This window comes from Dasypus novemcinctus, chromosome 8 (genome assembly GCF_030445035.2).
Source record: "Dasypus novemcinctus isolate mDasNov1 chromosome 8, mDasNov1.1.hap2, whole genome shotgun sequence".
NCBI classification, from domain to species: domain Eukaryota; kingdom Metazoa; phylum Chordata; class Mammalia; order Cingulata; family Dasypodidae; genus Dasypus; species Dasypus novemcinctus.
Window position 1 is genome coordinate 39,476,978 of NC_080680.1, and position 23,129 is coordinate 39,500,106.

Genomic DNA, 23,129 nt, shown 5'->3' on the forward strand with positions numbered 1-23,129 from the left:
TCCCAGAGCCTAATGAGAATACAAGCAGACACAGAAGAACACACAGCGAATGGGCGGGGGGGGGGGGGTGGGGGTGGTGGTGGTTAGAAATTAATAAATAAATCTTTAAAAAAATATCTTATCAAAACAAATGTTCTCAAACTAGTTGCACATCATTTGATGTATATTTTTAAGTGGATGTGAATAAGACAATTCTTTAACTTTGTTACTTTCATTTTTTACTGGTAATAAAATTGCTACTTTAAGAGGCACTGAGGTCAAAGGGCTTTAAAATTATTTAAAAAAGAAAAAAAGAGGCACTGAGGTTTCTGCACATTCACCAATGAAAGGAACCCTTTCTTTTCTTTTCTTTTCTTTTTTTAATTGTCATTTCTATAATGGTCATAGTTGTGCATTCCTAGTGATAACCAGTAAGAATCCTGGCCAGGATTAGTCTGAGGTCACTGGAGAGGGGAAAACAATTACCTCTAGGATAGTCTAACACAATTCCCCTTCTAGGTATGTGCTAATTCATGTAGCCGAAAATGGACGAAGCGTAACTCTGTTTGCCAGGCTCTTCCTGACAGGGTGGTGTCGTAATTAAATTATTGATGACCTGCACAGCTTCTTCCTCCCTACCTCCTTGTTCTTTCAACCACACACAGCTCCATTGACATGACTCCTGAAGTTTAGTGTGCCTTCAACTCATGCACATCTGGGTCTCAGGTATCAGCCTGAAGTGATTACCTAAGGTTTCTCATTCCAGAGAGCTTTGTGTTTAGTACTGTGAAATGTAGAAGGAAATCTCCTAAGCTGTTTGACCTGCTTTTTAAAGAGGAGTAACAACCTAGGGAATGTAAGCAAAACTGTGCTCAGCAGTCTACTTTTCATGAATAATTTTGGCCTTTCCAAAAATCCTTTAGGAAACAGTCTCTACTTTAAGCACACACACGTATATATCCCTAAGGCAATACCAATCTAGCCTCACGTCTGTTTATACCTAAAAGCAATTTTAATGAATTTGTCAACTGATCAGTTTTGCCCTCCTGATGTACAGACCAACTATTCCTCTTGACTCTGAATAGATGTTTTTCTTCTTGTTTTTCCAGAAAAGATCAGAGCTTCGTGGAGAACCACCTCTGCCTCCTGTGTGCTTGGAAAGCAGAGAAAAGCCCTGTGTTGACAAGCTTTGCCACATTACAGCTCCAAACTCCATCTGTCTCAGCAAACAAAAGCTCTGGATGGGAGCCAAGAAGCCCCAGTGGTGAAGCCCCAGCCCTGCTCACAGATCCCTGCACACAAAGGATTCCAGTCTGTGGAAGGGATTATGAACTGGAGAAAACAAATTACTTTCCCTCTGTGGGTCATTGTTTAACATTCAAGACCAGGTCTCACTGGGTCTTCTGGGAGATCAGGACTCATCTGTTCTTTACGCACAACTGTGATGTATTGAGACCCATAGCATATTCGTGATTTTGATTTTTGTAGAGCAGCTGTACTTCTCATTTCATGATTCCATTTCAACCAGGGCTGGGAAGTAGCTGAGTGGCCTGTGTGGGCCCTTGAGCTGCGTTTATTAAGCTAGAAGAGGATCCATACCAATCAGAGGAAAATAAGATCCATGCTTTGGAAAGAACTGCAACATGTCTCTTGAAAACTGCTCTTTACAATCTTTTAAAATGATTTATAGATAGATACCTCCTCTGTGTAAATAGGAGCTGGCAGTATCAGAGACTAGGGTGATAAATTACGGAAAGATTTAAGGACATGGGAGATTTTATCATCTAGAACTTATTCCTCAGATGGTTACAGACGAGGTGGGTAGCATTCTTGCATCTGGATATCAGCTCCCAAAAATCTTGAAAGACAAAGACTTGAAATATACTGCTGTTAAAAGTCTGCTATGAAATGAACACATTAAACATACTGTTTTAATTTTCTTTTGTCTAACAGCATGTTTTTATAAATAATTTATTTTAATATATTGTTGATATTTCTATCACACAAGAAGGAACAGTTCTTTGAAATGAAAAAGACTCAATATCTACTTAGTAGCATGTTGGAAGGTAATGTGATTGCCAGGAATAAGGGAACTTTATTCAAACATTGAACTTTACTGCAAAAGAAAGTGGCAATGTCTCTTTCTCTGGATATTGTTAAGAAAATTATGAACAGCTGCTTTTCTGGAATAGGGGGTGGGGAGGAGAGCTGGATGACTTCTAATCTCTTCAGTGATGGGCCAATTTGGCTAGAAAATGTTACAATTGAAATTTTCTCACCAAACTGGATATTTATCTGTTGCTTTATTTTTTTCCACTAACTTTTGGCCAAAAAATTCCTGTAAACTCCAGGGGAACTAGACCAACTGTTGACAAAGCAGCCTGACAGCATGACAGCACAGAATCATATAAATATTAATACAATTACAATGGCCAATAAAGCCCTGGGAACTTTGTTAAGACTTGTCTGTATTATTTTGTAATTAAGCAGCATCCCTATCAGGAAACATCCTGATTCTAGAAGCTAGAGCTATTCCAGTAGACCATAGCAGGTAATGGGGCCACAAATCCTGCATCATCACACCTCCATGCAAATCACAATTCCTTTTGTTGCAAATGATTTCATTATTTTATTAAATAAGGAGCCAAATGATCAAATGATGGGATTATATGTATATATTTTTATCTTTACTGTTGTTCTACTAGAATGACTTGGGAATTGTCTGAATCAGTGTTTTTCAAACTTTAGTCATGCAGATATCATTTTCATGACTTTTTTTTTGCCTATCTACATACTAACTGTACCACTGTTCACTTATTTTAAAAATGGATATCTTATTACTTAAATACATTCAAGTAGGAAACTTAATATAGAGTATGAAAAGACAACTCAAAACTATCTGTACATCTGTAAAATAACGGTTTTGATGAACTGGTTAAATAGTTCTCTCATACTGGGATGTTACCATCAAATTTTTAAAATATTCATCCATTTACCACTTGAATTACCTGGTAGCATACGTAATACAATTAGGGAAATATTGGTTTAAGATTTCTACCAAACTTTCTGATTTCTACCAAGTCATTGTGTTTGCAGTCATAGACCACGGTTTTCTACTTTAGAAAAGCACAAATGACACAAAACAACAAGTCCAGGAAAATACCCTAGAGAGAAACATCAGGTTTTGTAAGAGATTGTTAATTGTGAAAATAATTATACCATTCCTTTGAATGGAGCTTATACATTAGCAAGCCTTTTCACAAATATATTATCAGTCATCACAGAAACCCCAAGAGACTAGCAGGGCATCTATTATCTTTATTTTACATGTGAGGAAACTGAGGCTTTGAGAAATTATGTAACTGTGCGCAGGCATGCAAGCAACAAGTGGCAGAGTCAGCTCTCTGTTTATCCAGTGGTCTTTCCACTAGACTATGCCATGCTACCCCTTAGAATTTGTAAAGGTTTATCGGCTTGTGTTAATAAGCCAGGAGCTATAGCTCCCCAGGAATTTCTATCTATGATGATGTACTGATTTTCTGATAGTCATGCAATAAACTGACCTATCTATATTTTAGCTTTTCTGAGCCTCTTTTTCCATTTGGTCCTGTTTTTACTGATTGGCTAATGAAGTAGTCTATAAATAACTTTGTAGGGTCTCCCTTCTTTCCTTCCTATGTAAGTCCTTCCAAGTGTGGGATGACAGGCTTTAAGGATGGGAAGTGAAAAGGTAGAACTCAGTCTACAATTTCGGAGGTGTAGCCTCCGAAAGTCTCACAGTATACATTGCATTCAAAAAGGATCTTGGGCTGTGGTTTCTTTACTACCAACAAGACGATTCTGAAGAAATGCTTACTCTAGAAATGCACTGCATTGCTTCCTGATGACACAGTAATCAAAGAAGTAAACTTACTCTCATGAGTAAATTATTTTCCGGGGAAACTGCCCGGTTCGGGCGTGACTGGGAGGTTTTTGAATATGCCGATTCGTCTCCGTAGGCAAGTCATGCAGCCAATCACCAGCCGCGAGTTTCCGCCGGAAGCGGCGGAGCAGGACGCCCGGCGCTCTGCCCCTGCCCTATGCTGGCGGAAGTGGGATAATATGTCCCCCGGCCACTCTCGCGGCTGGTATTAATGTGTAAATACCATTTTTGTAGCTAGCTGTGAATTTAGCTTGAATGGAGGGATTTGGGGGAACCGTTTAATGTAATTACTGCGGTTTTGAAATGCCCTTTCAAGAGTGGGTTGGCACAGATGCTGCACTATGGAAGACTAGGAGATGGGGGTCACACTTATCTGCGTTCCTATGGAAACGACTTGATTACTTGTTTTATTCACTTGCAAACGTGCTTCTAAACTTAGCTGCTGAGGAAGCATTTGTAGCTTGTATAATGTCAGAATGGGCCAAACACTTAGTGTTGTGACTTGTTTGAAAAATAAAGGTAACTTGGGAGGAAACAAAAAGGATCTTATGGCCACCAGCACCACAAAACTACCCTGTAGTCTTCAAGGAAAAAAGATATTGTGATTCTGGCCCTGAGTTCAAGCCTATTACTTTACTAATGTGTATAGGATAGGAAGTTCTGCCGTTTGTGTATACTGCCATTATTTTACTGCCTGCATTTGAAAGGAGATGTAGAAAAGTTTATTAGGACTAAATATAACAATAGCAATCAATCAGTAGTAGCCAATAGGAGATCTACTTTTCAGATGTAATTTCATTTTTGTTTAAATAGTAAAGCTAATACAAGCAGGCTTGTTGTTGCTATTCCAGGATCCAAGCAGAGAATAATTAAAACATATATTTGCATGTGATTAAAAGGGCAAAATTTTCAGTTGTATATGTGGTGTTAGAATACAAATGAAAAACAAACAAACATGGAATTGTACAACACAAATAGTGAGCCCTATGTTAATCTGTGGACTATAGTTAATAGTACAATTATAAAAATGTGTTTTTATCAATTGTAACAAATGTACCCGCTAATGCAAAGTGTTAATAACAGGTAGTATAGGGGAACCCTGTATTTTATGCATGATTTCTCTGTAAACCTAAACTCTCTCTAATTGAAAGAAATTTCCCTTGAATGGGTTTCAGTGTTTTAATGTTTAAAATGAGTATGTTGCCTTAGCTGACTTCCAAGATCCTGTCTACCTCCAGCATCCTTCAGTTCTATGAGCTGTTACAAATTCTTGGAGTCAAATAAAATTTTCTTATTCTTTAAGAATTATATCCCCTTGTTCAAGAGAAATTTCAATGACATTCATCTAAACTATATTACATTTACTATATAAACCACTTTTTAAAATTACAAGGTGATCATCAAAGTGGTTTCTGTGATGATTTAAAAAGAAAGACATTTTGCAGTATATTATTATTATGATAGTTGTCTCCAGTATTTATTACTTAAGGTGGAGTGTTACGAAAGGAAAGATGTAGAAAATGGCATAGTCTCTAAGGCATTTTACAGCCAAAGGCAGTATAAATGTAAATTTTAATATTTTACTGATTACCCCCCACCAAAGAACAGAACACAATGCAATAATGTAATTGCAGATATAGCAAGACTTTAGCTAGAAGAGCCAGGGGATATCAACTGAAGAACACAATTGAAAGAGGTTAGAGACACAAAGATCTTATTCACAATATTATAATTGGTTGATTTGTAGTGCATAAGAACAAATGCTTTCAAATATTGAATATAATTATATTCTTAAATAAATTATACTGAAAAATGAAATACTACAGACATCACCTTCTATGTTGTAGTAACTTGTAGCAGACCTATGTTCCTATTGAGAAAAATGAGAATAAAATGGATTAAATAAAAAACAAACAACAACAAAACACCTGCTTTGAAGTTATCGGAGATCTTCCTAAGCAGCAAGGTCCTGAAGGGCTAAGAGTCTAGAGAAATGGGAAGTTCAGTGAAGTGAGCTCAATATTCTTAAACCTGTTTTCCCCTTGGAGCATTTGCCTCTTCAGCTTAGAAGCTAAATGGAGAACAGAGAAGTCATCAGATCTGCGTGGGGAAATAATAATTGGAGTTCAGGGTAGCCAAAGCAGCTAGGGCCTGAGGGCCAAGTTTGTATGAAAAGTGAGGTGCAGAAAAGAGCTCAACACTTGGAATTTTCTCTTGAGGCCTTAAGTTGTAGAGATCAAGAGATCAAGAAGCTAATTAAAAAGCAAAGTGGAGTTTTTAACAGTCTCACCATGCTAAAGAGACAAAAATTGAAGTTTATGACATAATAAGGAGGAGGAGTCCTATCCCTGAGCATATTCTTGGAGAATATTCGTAGATGTAGGGGAGAACCAGCTACATTGTCTCAAGTTAGCTCCGTTCTGATTGGACTGAGGTGATGTATCCTACTTTAGTTGCCTATCTGAGAATAGGATAAATCCTTTTGGAGAAAAACATCATCACCCAGAAGGTTCTATAACTTTTCATTTACAATGTATAGCATTCAATCAAAATTATGAGATATATCAAGAAATAGGAATAAAGAGGGAATAAAAAACAGAAAGAGAACTGTAGATGACCCAGGTATGGATTTCTCACACACAGACTATAACTATGATTAATAATTTAAATCATATGAACATTAATATGAATTTGAACATTTGATGATATGTACAAGAATACAGATGATAAGATGAAGACTTTCACCAGACAACTCAAATCTACTTAAAAGCAAAGAAATGGGGGGGAGGAGGAGGTGGGTGGAGTTACCCAGTGGTGGAATAAGGACCTCTGAAAATCTTCTCCTCCATAAAAGCAATGAGAAGGGTAGCAAAAATGGCCAAAACCAACTTTTTCAGAACTCTGGAAATTAACTAAAGACCTGCAACAATCTGAGAGCTTTTAAGAAAAACAGTGAGCTCTGTGGCATTATAACTTGCCCTAATTCCATCCCAATTCTCCTACTCCATAGTTGACTAGAAAACCAAGAGCTCCCTAATGAAATGCTCTGTGAAAACCAGTAGCCTAGCATACACAAGAAGAGGAACAGGATCTATACTCCACAAAAGCCTTACACCCAGAGAACTGTCGTTATTTCATCTTTCAGCTCACTGAAAAGCTCCATTCTCAGGGATTATCTTTATTTAATCCAGTTGAGGTAAAACTGAATCTCTGGGAACAGCTGTATCCCCAGGGCATTTGTCTAAAATAATTAATGGTAATTGTTTAACATTGGAACTGCTTGAGGTAGTAGAGTTGACTATGAGAAATACTAAAGGGAGTCCTTCAGGTTGAAATGAAAGAATATTAGACAGTAACTCAAATCCACATAAAGAAATAAGAAATACTGGTAAAGGTAACTATGTAGGTAAATATAAAAGAGAGTCTAAGTGCACTTTTGTTTGAACTCTTTTCTTCTATTTGATTTAAAAAACAACTTCATAAAGCAAAAGTTATATAACTGTCTATGAACTTATAATGCATAAAGATGTAATCTATATGGCAATAATGGTACAAAGCAGAGAGGAGGGAACAAATAAAGTTTTTGTATGCTATTGAAATCAAGCTAATATTAATCTAAACTAGATTGTTTTAAGTTAAATAGTTAATTGAATCCCTAGGGCAACTGTTAAGAAAATAACTAGAAAAATATAAAGAAATTAACAAGGAAATTAAAATGGTTTAATAGAGAATAACTATTGAACTCAACAAAATCCAGTGGGGGCAATAACTGAAGAAAAAATAAATAAGACCTACAGAAAACAAATGGCAGACATAAATTATACCTTATCGCTACTTACATTAAGTGTAAATGGACTAAACAATCAAAAAGCAAAGATTGGTAGAACAGATTTAAAAAGTAAAATATGATATAACTGTAGCAGTCTCTAAGACACTTTAGATTCTAACCAGTGGGATTATCTAGAAATAAATTTTTAAAAAGGTAACTAGAAAATCCTCAAATATTTGGAAATTAAGCAATATACTTATAAATAACTCATCAAAAGGAAATGGAAATTAGTGTTTATGAAGTTTCTTTCTTCACCCTTTTACTTTCAACCTTTCTGTGTTTTTATTTTGTGTACCTTTTAAATTGAATGAAAGAACTTTCCACAGATCCTTTCTAAGTAACTACATTTACAATCCTGACTTCTTCTGAAATGTCTTGCTGGATCCATATTCAGGTACAACCTCTTTAGCAAAGGGTTGTCCAATTAAACCCTCACTTCCTAGTGACTCACTTCCGAGAAGTTCAGGAAGGTCCCTGATAAAGCCACTTCTTACCCTAGTCTCAGGGCATGCTATCTGGATAAGCTGAGAATTTTCCAAATTATTTATTGCTGGTTTCCTTGTGCTGAGCAGTTCAATCCTTAATTTATTTCTTTCCTCTCTCATTTAACTATAAGCTGCAAGGAGAAATCAGGACGATAGGAGAGATTCAACTTGGAAATATCCTCAGCTAAATATCCATGTTAATTATGTCAACCTTCTATCCAGTATCAGAACTCAATTTTGTCAAGTTCTCTGCCTTTTTATAACAAGCATCACCTTTCTTCCAATTTCCAATAACACATCATTTCCTTCCAAGGCCTTATGGGAATACTTTTAATTTCCATATTTCTACTGAAAGTCTCTTCAAAGCCATCTAGTCTTTTTCTATCGAGCACCTCACAATTATTCCAGCCTCTACCCATTACCCAATTTCAGTGCTATCTTCACATTTTTAGGTATTTGGAGTAGTAGCACCCCACTTTCTGGCAACAAAAATTTTTAATTTCTCAGCTGCTAAGACAAATACCATACAATGAGTTGGCTTCCCAGTAGGAATTTATTGGCTCATGGTTTCAAGGGCTAGAAGGCTTCCTTCCTCTTGGGGTTGTTATCTTCTGGCAGGAAGCAATTTTTTGAATTCCTTGGCTTTCCTGTCACATGTTAATGCACATGGCAGCCTCTTCTCTTTCTTTTTTGGATTCCATTAGCTTTCAGCTTCTGTGGCTTCTCTCTCTGTGTCTGATTTCCTTTGCTTATAAGGATTTCAGCCATATTGGATTAAGGCCCACCCTCATTCACTTTGGGCACACCTTAACTAATAGCATCTTCAAAGGTCCTATTTACAATGGGTTCACACCCACAGGACACAAATTTATGACCTGAATGTGTCAATTGTGGGGGATGTAATTCAATCCCCAAACCCTCTTAGATTAGTTAGCTTCCAGCTGACTCTCTCTCCCAACAAACTACTTGACTTCAGATGTGTTAATGAGCCCACCAAGAACAGAACTGTCTAGCCTTGCCCAGACCAGATTTCCAGGTTGAAGAATAATGAACTAAATAAATGGTTGTCTTGACACATTAAATTTTGGGGTGGTTCGTTATGCAGAAAAACTACCTGATATATAAGCAATTCTCAAATCCTATAAAGGAGATAGATGTGATGATAATCACCTTTTTTAAAAAATGGTATGGACATATAGCCTGAAAGATTTATGAAGTAGACATTCTTCCTACTTACAATGCACAGCATTCAGCAAAAGTCATCTATGATATTAGCTCATTTCTTTTCAAACTGATCTGCATATGAATATACATACCTCATCACACAAATCACCTGAGCTGAAGGTGGGATCAAGAAACCTAGGATTGAACATTTGTTCTTGCCCAAAATTTGCCTCTGTCTACCCTTGTCTTTATAAAGTAGGGATTAAAGAAACATTCTGAGACTCTTCTGTTGTACCGAAACCACTTAGGCAGATGTCGAGGAGAGTGTTTTAAGTAAAGCCTCAAGCAGGATGGCCAAGTAAATTGTGGCTATTATGGTATCTAATTTGGAAAATTATCAGGTAAAGTGCTGCCATTTTGCCATTCAATGGATGCCTATTTCATACAGGATGAAAATGCAAATACCTTAGCATGCTGAATGAGACTCTCTTTGATCTGTTTCCCATCTTATTATCCAGTCTCATTTCCCACTACTTTCCTAGCTAGACCCATATCTACAGACCTTTGAAGATCTTCTCAACCTTACTTGTCTCTTATTCTAGTCACTGCTACTACAACTAGTCCTACCAGTTTCACTCAATGTAGCCTAGTAGTGTTGTGCTTCAGGCCCATACCAAGTGCCTATTGCCTCCTGCTTTCTATGCTGAGCTTCTTAGCTTCTTTTTTTGCTGATTCACAGAGCACTCATGCAAACGCAACCCATAAGTGAAGGAGTGAGTAGTGAATGTACCATGGTCACCTATCTCTGACCAATAGGGGACAGGAGCCCATGGACAAATGCTTCCCCTTCTAGATTATGGTCCTAAGACATGTTTCACATGCCTTCTCAAGTACCTGGATCAAGCAACCAGCAAGATGAAGTGACTAGTTGGACATAGCAGTGGCCAAGTTAGTAATGCATTCTTGTATTTTTCTCCCTTCTAACTTGCTCTATTAACTTCACTCCTTGAGACCACACCTCCAAATATATTTTCCATATACGAGCCTATATCTCGGACTCCACTTTTTTGGGAACTCAAGCTAAGATTATATCCTACATTCCAGACAAATGGAATCACTTATAGTTCCCGGAAATTGCAATACTGCTTAATGGTTTCATACTTTGCACTTGCTGTTACGACTTCATTAAGTGCTTCCTCACTCCCTGACACTCTTCTCCATTTTTCCAATGTATCCTTTAAGACCCTCCCAAGTGATGTGGGCTATGGGTGGAAGGCTCTTTGTCTCTTCAGAGATAACCCAAGCTGTTTGACTTGTGGGTGTGGAACGGTAGGAGGCTGCAGTCCTGCCCTTAGGGACAATGGCAACTGCTCCAGTCCCAGGAAACAGTTTAACAATGCAAGGGCTATAAACTTTAAGTATTTAGGGGAAATGCAAAAACCAAATATGCTAAAGGCTTATCTAGAATGTCTGGAGTCCATGCTAAAAGCTTACCTAAAATGTGGAAGATATATATGCTAATTGAAGCCTATTAAACTGAAACAAAGCGACCATTTGGCCTTTCCTTTGGCCTTTCCTCGCGGTATAAAAGACATTTGAAAATCTTGTTCAGGGCTCGGGATTCAAACAGAAAGCTCCCGAGTCCGGCCAGCCATCAATAAACCATTTTTCCTTCTCAAAATCATTCCTGAGTCCTGGCCTCTCTATACTCAAATAATTGAACTTCTCTCAAATTCTACAACATTTTTTGCGACTCTGGTGGGACAACAAACGAAGGCCAGAGACGGTAGCATTTTGCTGTCCCTTCCAAATCCCCGAGGAAGCCGGGAGGACTCGGATGAACCCCAAATCTGGGCGCCCCTGCATTAAATTTAATCCAGAAAAGATGTGGGCTCCACCAGAATCTTCCTGACAAAAATCGAGGGCAATGGAAGGTCTGAAGAGAAAGATTCTGGGAACGAAAAAGAACTCCGAACATGGAAGAAGGTAAGACTCCCTGGGTGAGCAGAGTCTGGAAGGCCCTAGCTTTAATTGCTAGGAAGGGGAGGCTGATCACCTCCCGAGAGAACCCTAGTAGCCCCAGAAGGTTGGGGGGAAGCCGTTCTCTCTAGGCTTGGGAAAAGGAGAAAAACCGGGGAAAAGCCCTGGTGTTTTGGGTTTGTCTAACTGCATGTTAGAATCTGGTACTGGTCTTATATCCACTAAAGGAGTGGAGTCTCGATTTTAATAGGAAGGGCTGTTTATAGGTTCAAGTCCTAATGTCCTAGAAATTGGTCTAGATTAAGGAAAACAAAACTTGGTTACAGGAAAATGGATTGGCTTTTCTGGTGGAGCTTGGTCTGGGTGTAAAGTTTAAACAGTGGGAAAAGTCTAGCTGAAATCTTTTGTTATGGTGCTAATTTGTGAATGAATTTGCTTTATACCAAATGTTAAGTGTTCTGAGGTTTGTGATGGCTGTGGGGGCAGCCATGGTGAAAATATATATATAAACTTGTGGGTCAGATTAGTGACCCTTGTGCTTCTGTCTGTGTCAGCTCAATGCTAGTGTTGGAGTTGTGTCTTTACGTAAAGTAGAATTACAGCTGAGCTGGAGCCCTCCCTTGCCATTGGCAAGGGGGTGAAATGATTATGGGGCAAAAGCTGAGGAGTCTGGATGTTTGCGGAGTCTAGATGTTTGTGCATTCTCTGCTGTCTTGTCTCTGGTCTGGCTGGCCCTTTGCCGAGGCTTGGAGGCCATCTGTGTCCGTGCCACGCACCCAAGTTTGTTGGGGATGTCCCAGTCAGGGTGGCTGGGTCCCCGGGAGAGTTGCCAAATTTGAGTAGGTTCTGTCTGCCCATTTTGGCTGAAAGCTGGAAAGGGGGGAGCGGCTTGCCCCTTTCCAGTGAGTCCACCCTTCTATTCATAAGCCCCATTCCTGTTTGTTGTGCACCCGACTGCCTGGAAGGGGGGGAAGTAAAGGGGGTGAAAAGCAGAATCAGAAGAAATGCAGTAAAGTTCCCTCCTTAGGATGTCAAAGCCAAAATACCTTTGCTTTCTGCCCAGGTTCTTAGAAGGTATTGTAGTAACTTTAAGTAAGAGAATGTGTTCTGTGAAGGTAAAATTTGTCTTAAGGGTATAAATATAAAAGTTTTACAAAGCATTGTTTAAATTAAGGTATTTAATTGGCTAATTGCAGAAGGTCATTATTTAACAAAAACTGAATTGATAATAATAATAATAAAAGGCAATTTTATAACAAACTTATTCGGCAGCCAGTCTCCCCTGCCAACTTGCTTCCAAAGAAACTGTTTCTGGTATTACATGCTACTAAGTATTTAAAGTGAAGAAAAGTTCATTATTTTAACAAACTTGTTTAGTATTAATGGAAATTATATGTTGTAAGAAGTTTGCCTGGTAACTTAGTATGTGGGATATATGGAGTGTATTTTTATTGTTAAGGAAACAGAAGATGATTTTGTCCTAAGATAAAATGATTGATTATTGGAAAGAGTAGAGTGTGGGACAGAACCTGAATGAATACTGAAAGTGTAGAAGGTTTGTGGAAGGAACATTTTTATGATTAAAATTGAGTAAGATCAATATACAAAGAAAATCTTTACAAAATAGCTTCTTGTGCTTTAACCTCATCATTTCGTCAGTGTTTGAAGAAGAGTCTTACCTCTTTTAAAAGAACATTTATGTTCTAGAAATCAAATCCTGAAAAATAGCTTTTTATTTCAAACTAACTGCAAGAGATTTATTCTTTTACTTAAAGGAAAAATTAAAGTAATGGTTAAGTTAATTTAATATGTTATAAGTCGAATGAAAGGTATTTAAAGGTGTTATAAAATTAATAGGTTTTTTAAAAAATTAATAAAAACTGTAACTAAGTTAAAATCATTTATAAATGCATTTATGTTATAAAACAGTGGAAAGGTAATAACTGAAATTATAGCTGGGTGAATTTAACTTGAAATTATTAGGTGTAAACTCTAAACTTTACCTTTCCTTAGTTTTTTTTTTTTTTTTTTAAAAGATTTATTTATTTACTTAATTTCCCCCCCTCCCATGGTTGTCTGTTCTTGGTGTCTATTTGCTGCATCTTGTTTCTTTGTCCGCTTCTGTTGTCGTCAGCGGCACGGGAAGTGTGGGCGGCGCCATTCCTGGGCAGGCTGCTCTTTCTTTTCACGCTGGGCGGCTCTCCTCACGGGTGCACTCCTTGCGCGTGGGGCTCCCCCCCGCGGGGGACACCCTTGCGTGGCACGGCACTCCTTGCGCGCATCAGCACTGCGCATGGCCAGCTCCACACGGGTCAAGGAGGCCCAGGGTATGAACCGCGGACCTCCCATATGGTAGACGGACGCCCTAACCACTGGGCCAAAGTCCGTTTCCCACCTTTCCTTAGTTTATGGTTTCTTCAAGTCTAACCTCACCCCTTGCCTTTGCCTATGGTTATTTCATAATAGCTTCTGCCCCTATAGGCCAGAGAAGAGCTGGGACATCCCTGTCTCCTCTCCTGGTATTAGTAACCCTTTCTCTCATGAATTCAAGTGTAAACTAAATAAATTGCTGCCTGATAGAATAAGGTTAAATGACCACTGGAGTTTTATTATCTCCAAAATCAAAAAGGGGGGTGGAGGGGGAGGAGTCTCCTGCCTTGACCGTCAGTGTTCCTAAGAGTGGCAATTCATGAGAGAAAGCAGTCTGTCTCCCTGAGGCTTCAAATAGCCTCAGTAAATATATATAAAATTAATCTTGTTGCTTATCCAAAATTCTGCTAAATTCAAAGTAAAATATAAAGTTCTGAAACAAAAAAATAGTGCTAAAGCATTGAGAACATTTTGGTTATTACAATCCATTAAGTAAGAAGGAAAATTCTTGTGGTAAACTGCATGGTCATAGTTCAAATTAAGGAAAGTTTCAGGAGTCTTTGAAATGTTTGCAGTCACACTTGTTTTGTAAAGATTAGAATTTTAAAGTAATTAAAGTTATGTTTATGTCTCAAACTATATCTGCCTATTTGCTCAAATTGTTGAGGTTAAATATGCAGTTATATAAGTAATATGTATTTCTGGACCCCTAATTAATTAAGCTAAACAGTATATAAAATAATGCAAATTATAAGTAATATCAATGAGTTGTGTTTGTGTCTAACTCTTTGTGTCTGCCCATTTTAAAAAAATGCTCAGTGTATGTCTTCATACATCAGGATAATATCAAATTAACAAATAAAAATTCTTAAAAGAGGTCTATTCAAATTGTTAAAAATTAAATATGCAGTTATATTTGTAAATATACTTAAAGCCCAAATTAAACTAAGCAGGATGAAAAAGTCATAGAAATTTGATTATAGAAACAATTGGGAAAGGGCCTCCTCTTTGCAAAAGCTTTAAAGGCAAGACTAGGTGTGGCAGATTAAACCTATCTACTAGGCTAGGGAATTAAGAATCAGTTTGCCCCGTAATTTCCCAGTTTAAACCTTTTGTCAGCCATAAAATGCAAAAAAAACCAAAGATTAGGTTAATTTTCACGTAAGAAAAAATTGTTGATTGGTGTAACCTGGCGGCCTGCTGCCTCAGTCTCCCACTCCCGGGTTGGACAGCAGTGGAGGAGACCAGTTTAGGCCAGTCCTATGGGCAGTGGAAGGATGCCCAAGAAGGACTAAGTCGATGCCATTTCAGCACTAAATTCTATTCCTTATTTGACAAAGGGGAGCAGGTAAAAACTAAAATGGTTGGAATGTGATAGAGGAAGCAGTTAAATCAAACTTTTGCGTGGGAAAGTTAAATCTCAGATAAGCTGTAACTTCTGAAGTATCCAATCTATGGAAAAACAGAGGAAGAGCTTGCATGCTAGGCTTAAGGGTATAAATTGTGTCATTTTTCTTTGTTCGGGGCACCAGCCATATCTGGCTCTGCGCCCCTTCTTGCAAGATTGAGAATAAATTATTTTCTTCTCCACAATCTGGTGAGCCTTATTTTCTTCCAGAAGATTTCTTTCCAACAAAATAAAGGTAATTAGTGGCTCTATTAACAAATTTCAGTAAGTAAAGGAAAGTCCATAAAAACTATGGAGAGATCTTTCCTGGGTTATGATTTTTAAAAAAATTAAATAATTGTGTAATGTGTTTTAAAACCTGGTAGTCAGTGTGCTTTTAAATTATTAATTTTCATAACTTAAACAAAGAAAAGAAGTTTTTAGCTTCCTGTAAGGGAAAAAGAGAACATTCCTTGCATAAACTATTATGGTTTCAATTTTATTTAACTTGAGTGGAGTCTCCCATAGTTAATTTATAAACTAAATTAACATTATATGTACAAAATCTTTACAGTAATGAAAATTGTAAGTTCACATTGGTGAAATTAGGCTAAAGGAAAAAGATTGTAGATATGCTCTCTTAAATAAAGAGTAAATTTCTTTCATTGGTAATTGTAATTTAGTAAGTTTATTTAAACATGAGGTGGCTAGTCAATGTGGTTATAGTCAATTATAAAGAGTTTGTAAAACATCTTCCAGACTGAAAATGTTTAAATAGTCCTAGTTGTAGAAGTCATTGTTAACTAAAAAAAAAACTTAGATTGGTATTGGTAGCAGAAATAACTTCATGATAATAAACCTGTCTGAAGGCCACTGCAAAGTACACATTTAAGTAAATGGTAATAAAAAGTTGTCTTGATTCTATTGGAAATATTGTTTTCATTCTAACAATGAAAAATAATATTTTTCCTCTATTACTAAAGTAAAGTACCTACTGTTATCTTCATAGTAAAATTGTGTAAGTAAACAGTCATTTGATATATGTGTTGCATTAAGTTGTTTAAAATATATATAAAAACAAGGAATAAACTTTAACATTGTCAAACTCTTGTGCATTCAAACCAGGCCTTGAATACATTACAGGTGGCCTCTCCATGTGAGTTATTGACTAGGCTGGTCACTGACCCCTCAATTAAAAATATGTGCTATATCAGTCTCTGGTTCTGCTCCTGAAGTCGATGGAAACTATATTGCAGTTTCAAGCTCCTGCAGCAGCCAATAATGACTTGGTACAGCCAAGTGTACAATGGATATCGCCTCCAGACTGGCAGTGTTCCATGGTGCCAGAGAGCACTATGCACCAGGCTAGTAGAATACTGGAAAATCTCTCTAAGATGAAGGATGCTGCAACTTGCTCACTGCGTTGAAGAACATGCTAAGTGGAGCCATGATACCAGGATACAGTAAGTGAAACTTAAACACAATTGGCATTATGGCCTGCTCTCATGGAGAGATAACATGTAAGGTATTACAAACCTGAAACTCAAAACTAATAATTGCAACTCTGAATCCTTATGCATTAAGTAATACATTAGTTAATATTAAGTGCTGTACTTTTATCCTGTACTAAATATATGCCTAATAATTGTAATGTTATCTTTTCTATTTTGGATCAAGTGCAGAAGTATATTAGACATGTTAAATTCCTGGTAAAATCATTTTCTAAACAGTTAATAACATGTCTATAGAATAAGGTGGCAGTCTCAGCCAGTCTCAACTTCTATATTCTACTGTACTCTGCTGTGTAGCAAAGGTGAGGCTTGCTTGCTGATGTTGAGTCACCTATTGAACAAGTCAAAATTGCTAGAAATTGTACAATTAAAACCAAGGTGTAAAAAAAAAAACCTTTATTCTGTAGTTCTAATCACTCCACAGGTGAAAACCAAGAGAATTTCCAACTTAGTGTTCTAATCCTGAGTGAAGCCAGTTGCCCAAGGAGTGCCAGTTGACCAGGAGCATCTGACAGAGCGAATGAGTGCCAATCATTGAACAGCTTGGAATGTGTCTTCAGACAAAGCTAAGTGTCTGTTGCAATTTTCTCTAAAGATAAATAACTTAAAAAAAAAAAAAGAATATATATGCTGTTCCCACCAGCTTTTAAGGAGTACCATCTTTATAGGCACCTAACCTTGTCTACCTCTGTAATCCAATGTCCTCTTTTAAAACGGGTATTCCAAATTTTTAATTAAGTTTGTTTCTTTCAGAGTGAACATCTTATTAACCATATGAAAACTTCATCCAACTTCGTACAGAATGCCAGATCCATCTTCCTGCAGTTAAAATAAATTAATAAGAGTTTTACACCTTATTAGGCAATGACTACAGCCCATGGCCAGCAGGAAGCAGTTACAGAAAAGAGATCGTCTCCCTTCAGCACCCCTTTTAAATTAAAGGTGTAAACTCTTTAAGAGTAAAATAAAAGTAATAGATGGATCTGGAACCTGACTGGAAATCCACATGAGTGCCAGTGGCAGCAGAATAACTGCAGGAGGCCCCTGCCCAAGATTCTGCTGTCCAGAATGAAAAGTTCTAAACTTCTAAAAACAGTCCTGGATGCTGTACTAAAGACTGATAAATAATCAATCAAAACAACAAACAGCCATCCACCTCATAGCTCCAACAATAATTATGCCAAAGCTTAGCAAGTTAAACTTTGGCAAAACGGGGGAATGATGTGGGCTATGGGTGGAAGGCTATTTGTCTCTTCAGAGATAACCCAAGCTGTTTGACTTGTGGGAGTGGAACGGTAGGAGGCTGCAGTCCTGCCCTTAGGGACAATGGCAACTGCTCCAGTCCCAGGAAACAGTTTAACAATGCAAGGGCTATAAACTTTAAGTATTTAGGGGAAATGCAAAAACCAAATATGCTAAAGGCTTATCTAGAATGTCTGGAGTCCATGCTAAAAGCTTACCTAAGATGTGGAAGATATATATGCTAATTGAAGCCTATTGAACTGAAACAAAGCGACCATTTGGCCTTTCCTTTGGCCTTTCCTCGCGGTATAAAAGACATTTGAAAATCTTGTTCAGGGCTCGGGATTCAAACAGAAAGCTCCCGAGTCCGGCCAGCCGTCAATAAACCATTTTTCCTTCTCAAAATCATTCCTGAGTCCTGGCCTCTCTATACTCAAATAATTGAACTTCTCTCAAATTCTACAACACAAGCAGAGCTAGTGGCTCCCTTCTGCGTGGTTCCACCATCTCCAGAACATAATCCTCACTACTTCACTTACTATAATTTTGGGGGCAATTATTTGGTTCATAATGCATAAAGTTCAGTGGATTCTCAAGAAATATGAAATAAATCAAGATCTTAGGCACCCTGGGCTATATAACATCTAAGATGGCTCCCAGTTCTAAGATATTTGATCTTACATATATGTATCTTTTGACACTGGTAGACTTAAATAAATATATGTTTTAAAGGACCTTTTACTTGATTATGCTTTATTTTTTGAATGGGTGACCTTTGGTGCATTGTGATCTGAGAGCCTTTACATCAGCCCACATACAGCTCAGCCATCTGAGGACAGGAGAGGAGGAAGACACTCTTTAATAGAGAGTAGAATACACAATAGTTGTGGGGGCTGCATTCCTGGAGTTAAACTTATAATATTGGTTTGCAGACCTAGAATTAGCTCTGAGATAATTTATATACTTCCTGCTGGATGCATTTTCAGGAATGTCTAAAAATACCATTTGTTTGCATATTTAAATTCCAAGTCACCTCTCTTGGGTGTGAAACGTGTACAGGGTGAGATTATGCTGCTATGTGAAGAATTGTGTTTTTCATTTACAAGCAGTCACAGTGGATCCAAGTCATATATGGTCTCTCATTATTGTGCAAGCTGGTAAACTGGTGAGACAATGTGGACAAAGCATGGCCGGTAGAGACAGACAGACTGGCTATACAGTTCCTCCTCTATCAGTTACTACCATGTTGCCCTGGAAAGGCACTTAACTTCTCTGAGCTTCAGTTTCCTTAACTGAAAGATGGGAATTTTCACTTACTTTTCAAGTGTGGTAAGGATGTTAAGCAGCCAACACACAGCCTGTATATGGTAAGTGGTCAATAAATCATCATTAGCTATTCTTAGTTCTCCAGCAAAAGAATTATTAAAGTAATTTTAAGAAGAAAAGGAAAGCACCTTCAATCCAATGTTATATCTGTAGGTATCCTGAGAACATAACAAAATTTGCTTTCTTATTTGCATTGACATGCATAGTAATAAAAAGATCTAACTTAAAAAAATTTTTATTTGGTTAGAACACTGGAAAGTGTCTTGAGAACATTTAAAAAACTTGTACTGAAACATATGAAATAAAGAATGACCCTAGAAACAATTTACTGGAACAAAAAATGTATATTCTCTGTGCTGTGTACCAGAGAATTTCATTTAACATATCCAGTATTCACTTAGGACAAATACTGAGCACATTAAGAAGTTTTTGCATTACAATTTCTGCTATGAAGTTTCACCACAATCAGTTGAAATCTCCTTCTGTTTTCAGAGACAAAGCAAATGCTTTCAGACTATTTTCTTTAAACAAAGGCATACCAAGTTACCTAACATGTGACCCCATAACCTAGGAATACTGTAAATAAAGGAGCAAAATTGTGAGTAATTTAGTATTTACAGCATGTCCTTTTGTTTATATTTTCCTAGATTTTATATGTGCAAGGAGGAGCTGGAACATGGTCTGCACGTCAAACAAGCTCACACTCTCAAGTTATTTTAGCATAAAAATATGAGGAACAATAAGTGTTTACTCTGTTTCTTCACTGTTCAGCGCTCTAAACCCTGGGAGAGAGTCCAAAGGCCTGCCTCTCAAGTTATTTATAATCTGGTTGGGAAGATAAGGTATAAACACGGAAAGGTTAAGAAACTGACTAGACTTGCATGGGAGTGATAGAGATGGCAGTCATAGCCACTGACATCAGTGATAAGAAAGCCAGGAAAAGGAAGGTCATGGAGAGAAGGGAATATTTTTTATTGAGTTCCTACTTCCCGCAAGCACTCTGAGAGTGACTTTTATTAATGTTATCAGAATTTTCTGTCTCCTTTGCTGTTTTTTTCTCTTCTCCCTGACCTCTTAACTTTGGCGTGTCCCAAGGTCCAGTCCTTGTCCCACTTCTGAGTCTACAAGCACGCTCTAGATCTCATCTACTTATATGGTTTTAAATACCATCAGTATGCCAACAACTTCTGACTTAGACATCTTTCCTCAACTCCAGTCTGAAAGAAAATGTAGATAAATGGGACCTCTTCAAAATTAAAAACTTTTGTGCTTCAAAGGAGTTTGTCAAGAATGTAAAAAGGCAGCCTTCTCAATGGGAGAAAATAATTTGGAAACCACATATCCGGTAAGGATCTAATATCCAGCATATTAAAAAAATAATCCTACAACTACTAATAAAAAGACAATCCATTTTTTATGTATCTGTGAAAGCTTATGGATTCATTCATTTATTCCATAGACATTTTGAATATCTATTTTGTGTAAGGCACAAATCCAAGCCCTGTGGGATTAAAATATGAGTTTACCACACCCTGCCCTCAAGATATTGCCAGTCAGAGCCAATGGGACTCAGTTTTGGTATTTTTGGCTAGAGTTGTCTCTTTCCACTAGAATCAATGTTGAAAGGCTATAGCTCCCACAGCCACCTTGCTACAGTGAGAGAAATGCCTGTCTGTGATTAGAGCTAACACACAGAAACCAAAATAGAGAGGTGGAGAGAGAGAGAGAAAGGGAGGAGGAGAAGGAAGAGGAGATATTGTGCCAGAATCTGCTAAAGTGACAGGAAAGAGAGGTCATCAGTAGGACTAAGTTGTACATCTTCCTCTTGGTCTGGCAAGAGTGCATTTGTACCTGAGGCCAAATGGACACTCATTTGGAAATGGTAGGGAGCTCTAAAAAGAATCCAAGCCAAAATTGCCAGGAGGAACCCTAGCAGGAAGATCTATGTGGGTTATATTCTCTGGAGCGCAAGTGCTAAGGGGAGAGGGTGTTGCTATAGGAGGTTAACCAGAGAGTACCTTACCAGAAATAGAGAATGGTGAGGCACAGAGGTTCCCCCAAAAGTCAGTATTTACATATCTGTCAAAAGAAAAGGATATTCAATAGCCAAGAGAGAATTAAAAATAGCGCTAACTATTTAAAAAGGTCTTTCCTGGAATCTCTCTTCTACTGACCCCGACCATGAAGGACCATGGAGACAAGGGGCATGGATAGAGGTGGAACAAAGAGAGTGAGAGAACAGCGTTTCCTCCTTTATTGTGCCCAAACTACGGGTCAGGCTCAAGCTGAAAGAAAGGGAGGAGATTCAACTGGGGAAGCAACTGACGTTTTGAATTGGACTGGACTTTTGCACATATCTGGAACTGTGACTGTTCTCATACCTCAATATGACTGGGAAGCTTTGGAATCTTCACAGGATATTTGAAGAGATTGCTACACAGAGAATAATATAGCTGTTTCTGACCGCACCGTACCAAGTTAGCCAATTCAACAGATTATACCGTATGTTGTTCTGTGATAAGATTCCATACATTTATCTTGAGGTAGGCCCAAAGAAGCAGCACTCTGCCACTCCCCTTAGTATTTAACGGAAACAATGGTTTTCCTTTAAGGGTCCTTGAGGAAGTAGTTCTATGAACTTACCACCAGGAGGAGCTCTCCTGCTCTGAACCCAGTGGTTTGCTTTTATCCAGTGGTAGCCAAGTGAGATTGAGGGTGTCAGTGAGAAAGGTCCACTTTGCAGGGAGTACTCTATCACAGACAATGTTTAGAATTGCTGAACATGGTGATAATGATTTTTTAAAAAGACCGAATTTAATATTTTATTGTAGTTTATAATTTGTCTACAGAAAATACACCCCTTTATTGCCTGTATTCCAGGTGGATTGCTCTGTTTTTCTCTCCACTTGCTATGCCACTCTTTGATCCCAAGGACTCTCTGAATCACATTGTATAGTTCAGATTTTCATCTTTGTTTTAGCTGCTCTAAGGCTTCTCCGCCAGTACATTTTGCATATGAGGCCTCAGTCATCTTTTTTTTTTCCCACTTTTTCTTTCTCTCTTTTTCTCCTTAAAACCTATTTCTAACTAAATTACCTTTGTGTGCATATCTGTGTAACCCCTCTTAGATCCTCTTTGCAAGCAAGGTTTATAAGCACTGTATTAAATAGGAAGAATGGTTTCAAACGCTCAAACTGAATTATCCTGTGTAGGCAGAATCACTTGTGTAGTTCATTCAAGACAAAACCCAGAAATTTGCACATTAAAAAAGATGCAGTAAATGTGGCTGACCCCTAGAATGTCATTTTAGAAGGATTCCTTAGGAAACAGCACCATGTGGCATAACTCACCTACCCCAGTTGTGTGATCTCCCCTTGGCCCTGTGTAGGAGGTTGGAGTATCTCCTCTCCTCCTGTGCCAGCTGCTACGGTTTCTTCTCTCCTGAGTAAATGCACATTCATCTTGTTCAAAAGTACACTCGCCAGGTGGAGGTGGAAGCCTCTCTGCAAGGAAACAGCAGGTGCTATGATTATGGAGGAACTTCAATGAATAAGTACGACTTCCTTGGCTCGCTGGCAGCCCTCACTACGTGATGGTGCTGTCTGGCCATACCATGCATATGGAGAGGCAGCCCTCCACGGCAGAGGGGGGTTGCCTACTACACTGGAGCTCATGCTCCACGGAGCTCATGCCTCCAGCTATAGTCTGGACTCCACCAGAAGAAATCAAAAACCAAAAATACTCGGAAACTTTGCGAAAGAAACTTTCACTGACTTGTGTGAATGGGCTTAGAAAGCCCTGAAAATTGGAGGCATGTTGCCTTGATGGAAATATGGGAAATAACAAAATTGCATAATGTCAGAGCTTCCTCGAGAAATCCAGGATGAGTGAAGGGAATCCTCATTGCTTTGGAAGAGGGGACAATGTGAGAGAA

General features: G+C 38.1%; 1 protein-coding gene across 2 annotated transcripts in view; it reads right to left on the reverse strand.

The window, feature by feature from the left end:
* MAMDC2 (MAM domain containing 2) overlaps window positions 1–23,129 on the reverse strand; it is a 185,173-nt gene that overhangs the window by 19,330 nt on the left and 142,714 nt on the right. The window contains exon 11 of one of the 2 annotated variants that reach the window (XR_011649388.1): window positions 22,550–22,698. Coding sequence is in view for 1 of the 2 variants with exons in the window: in XM_058301686.2 (XP_058157669.1) it covers window positions 22,546–22,698 (153 nt within the window). In the remaining variant the exon portion in view is untranslated. Of the gene's footprint in view, window positions 1–22,545; window positions 22,699–23,129 lie in introns of both variants that reach the window. The other variant, XM_058301686.2, reaches the window with a different exon arrangement.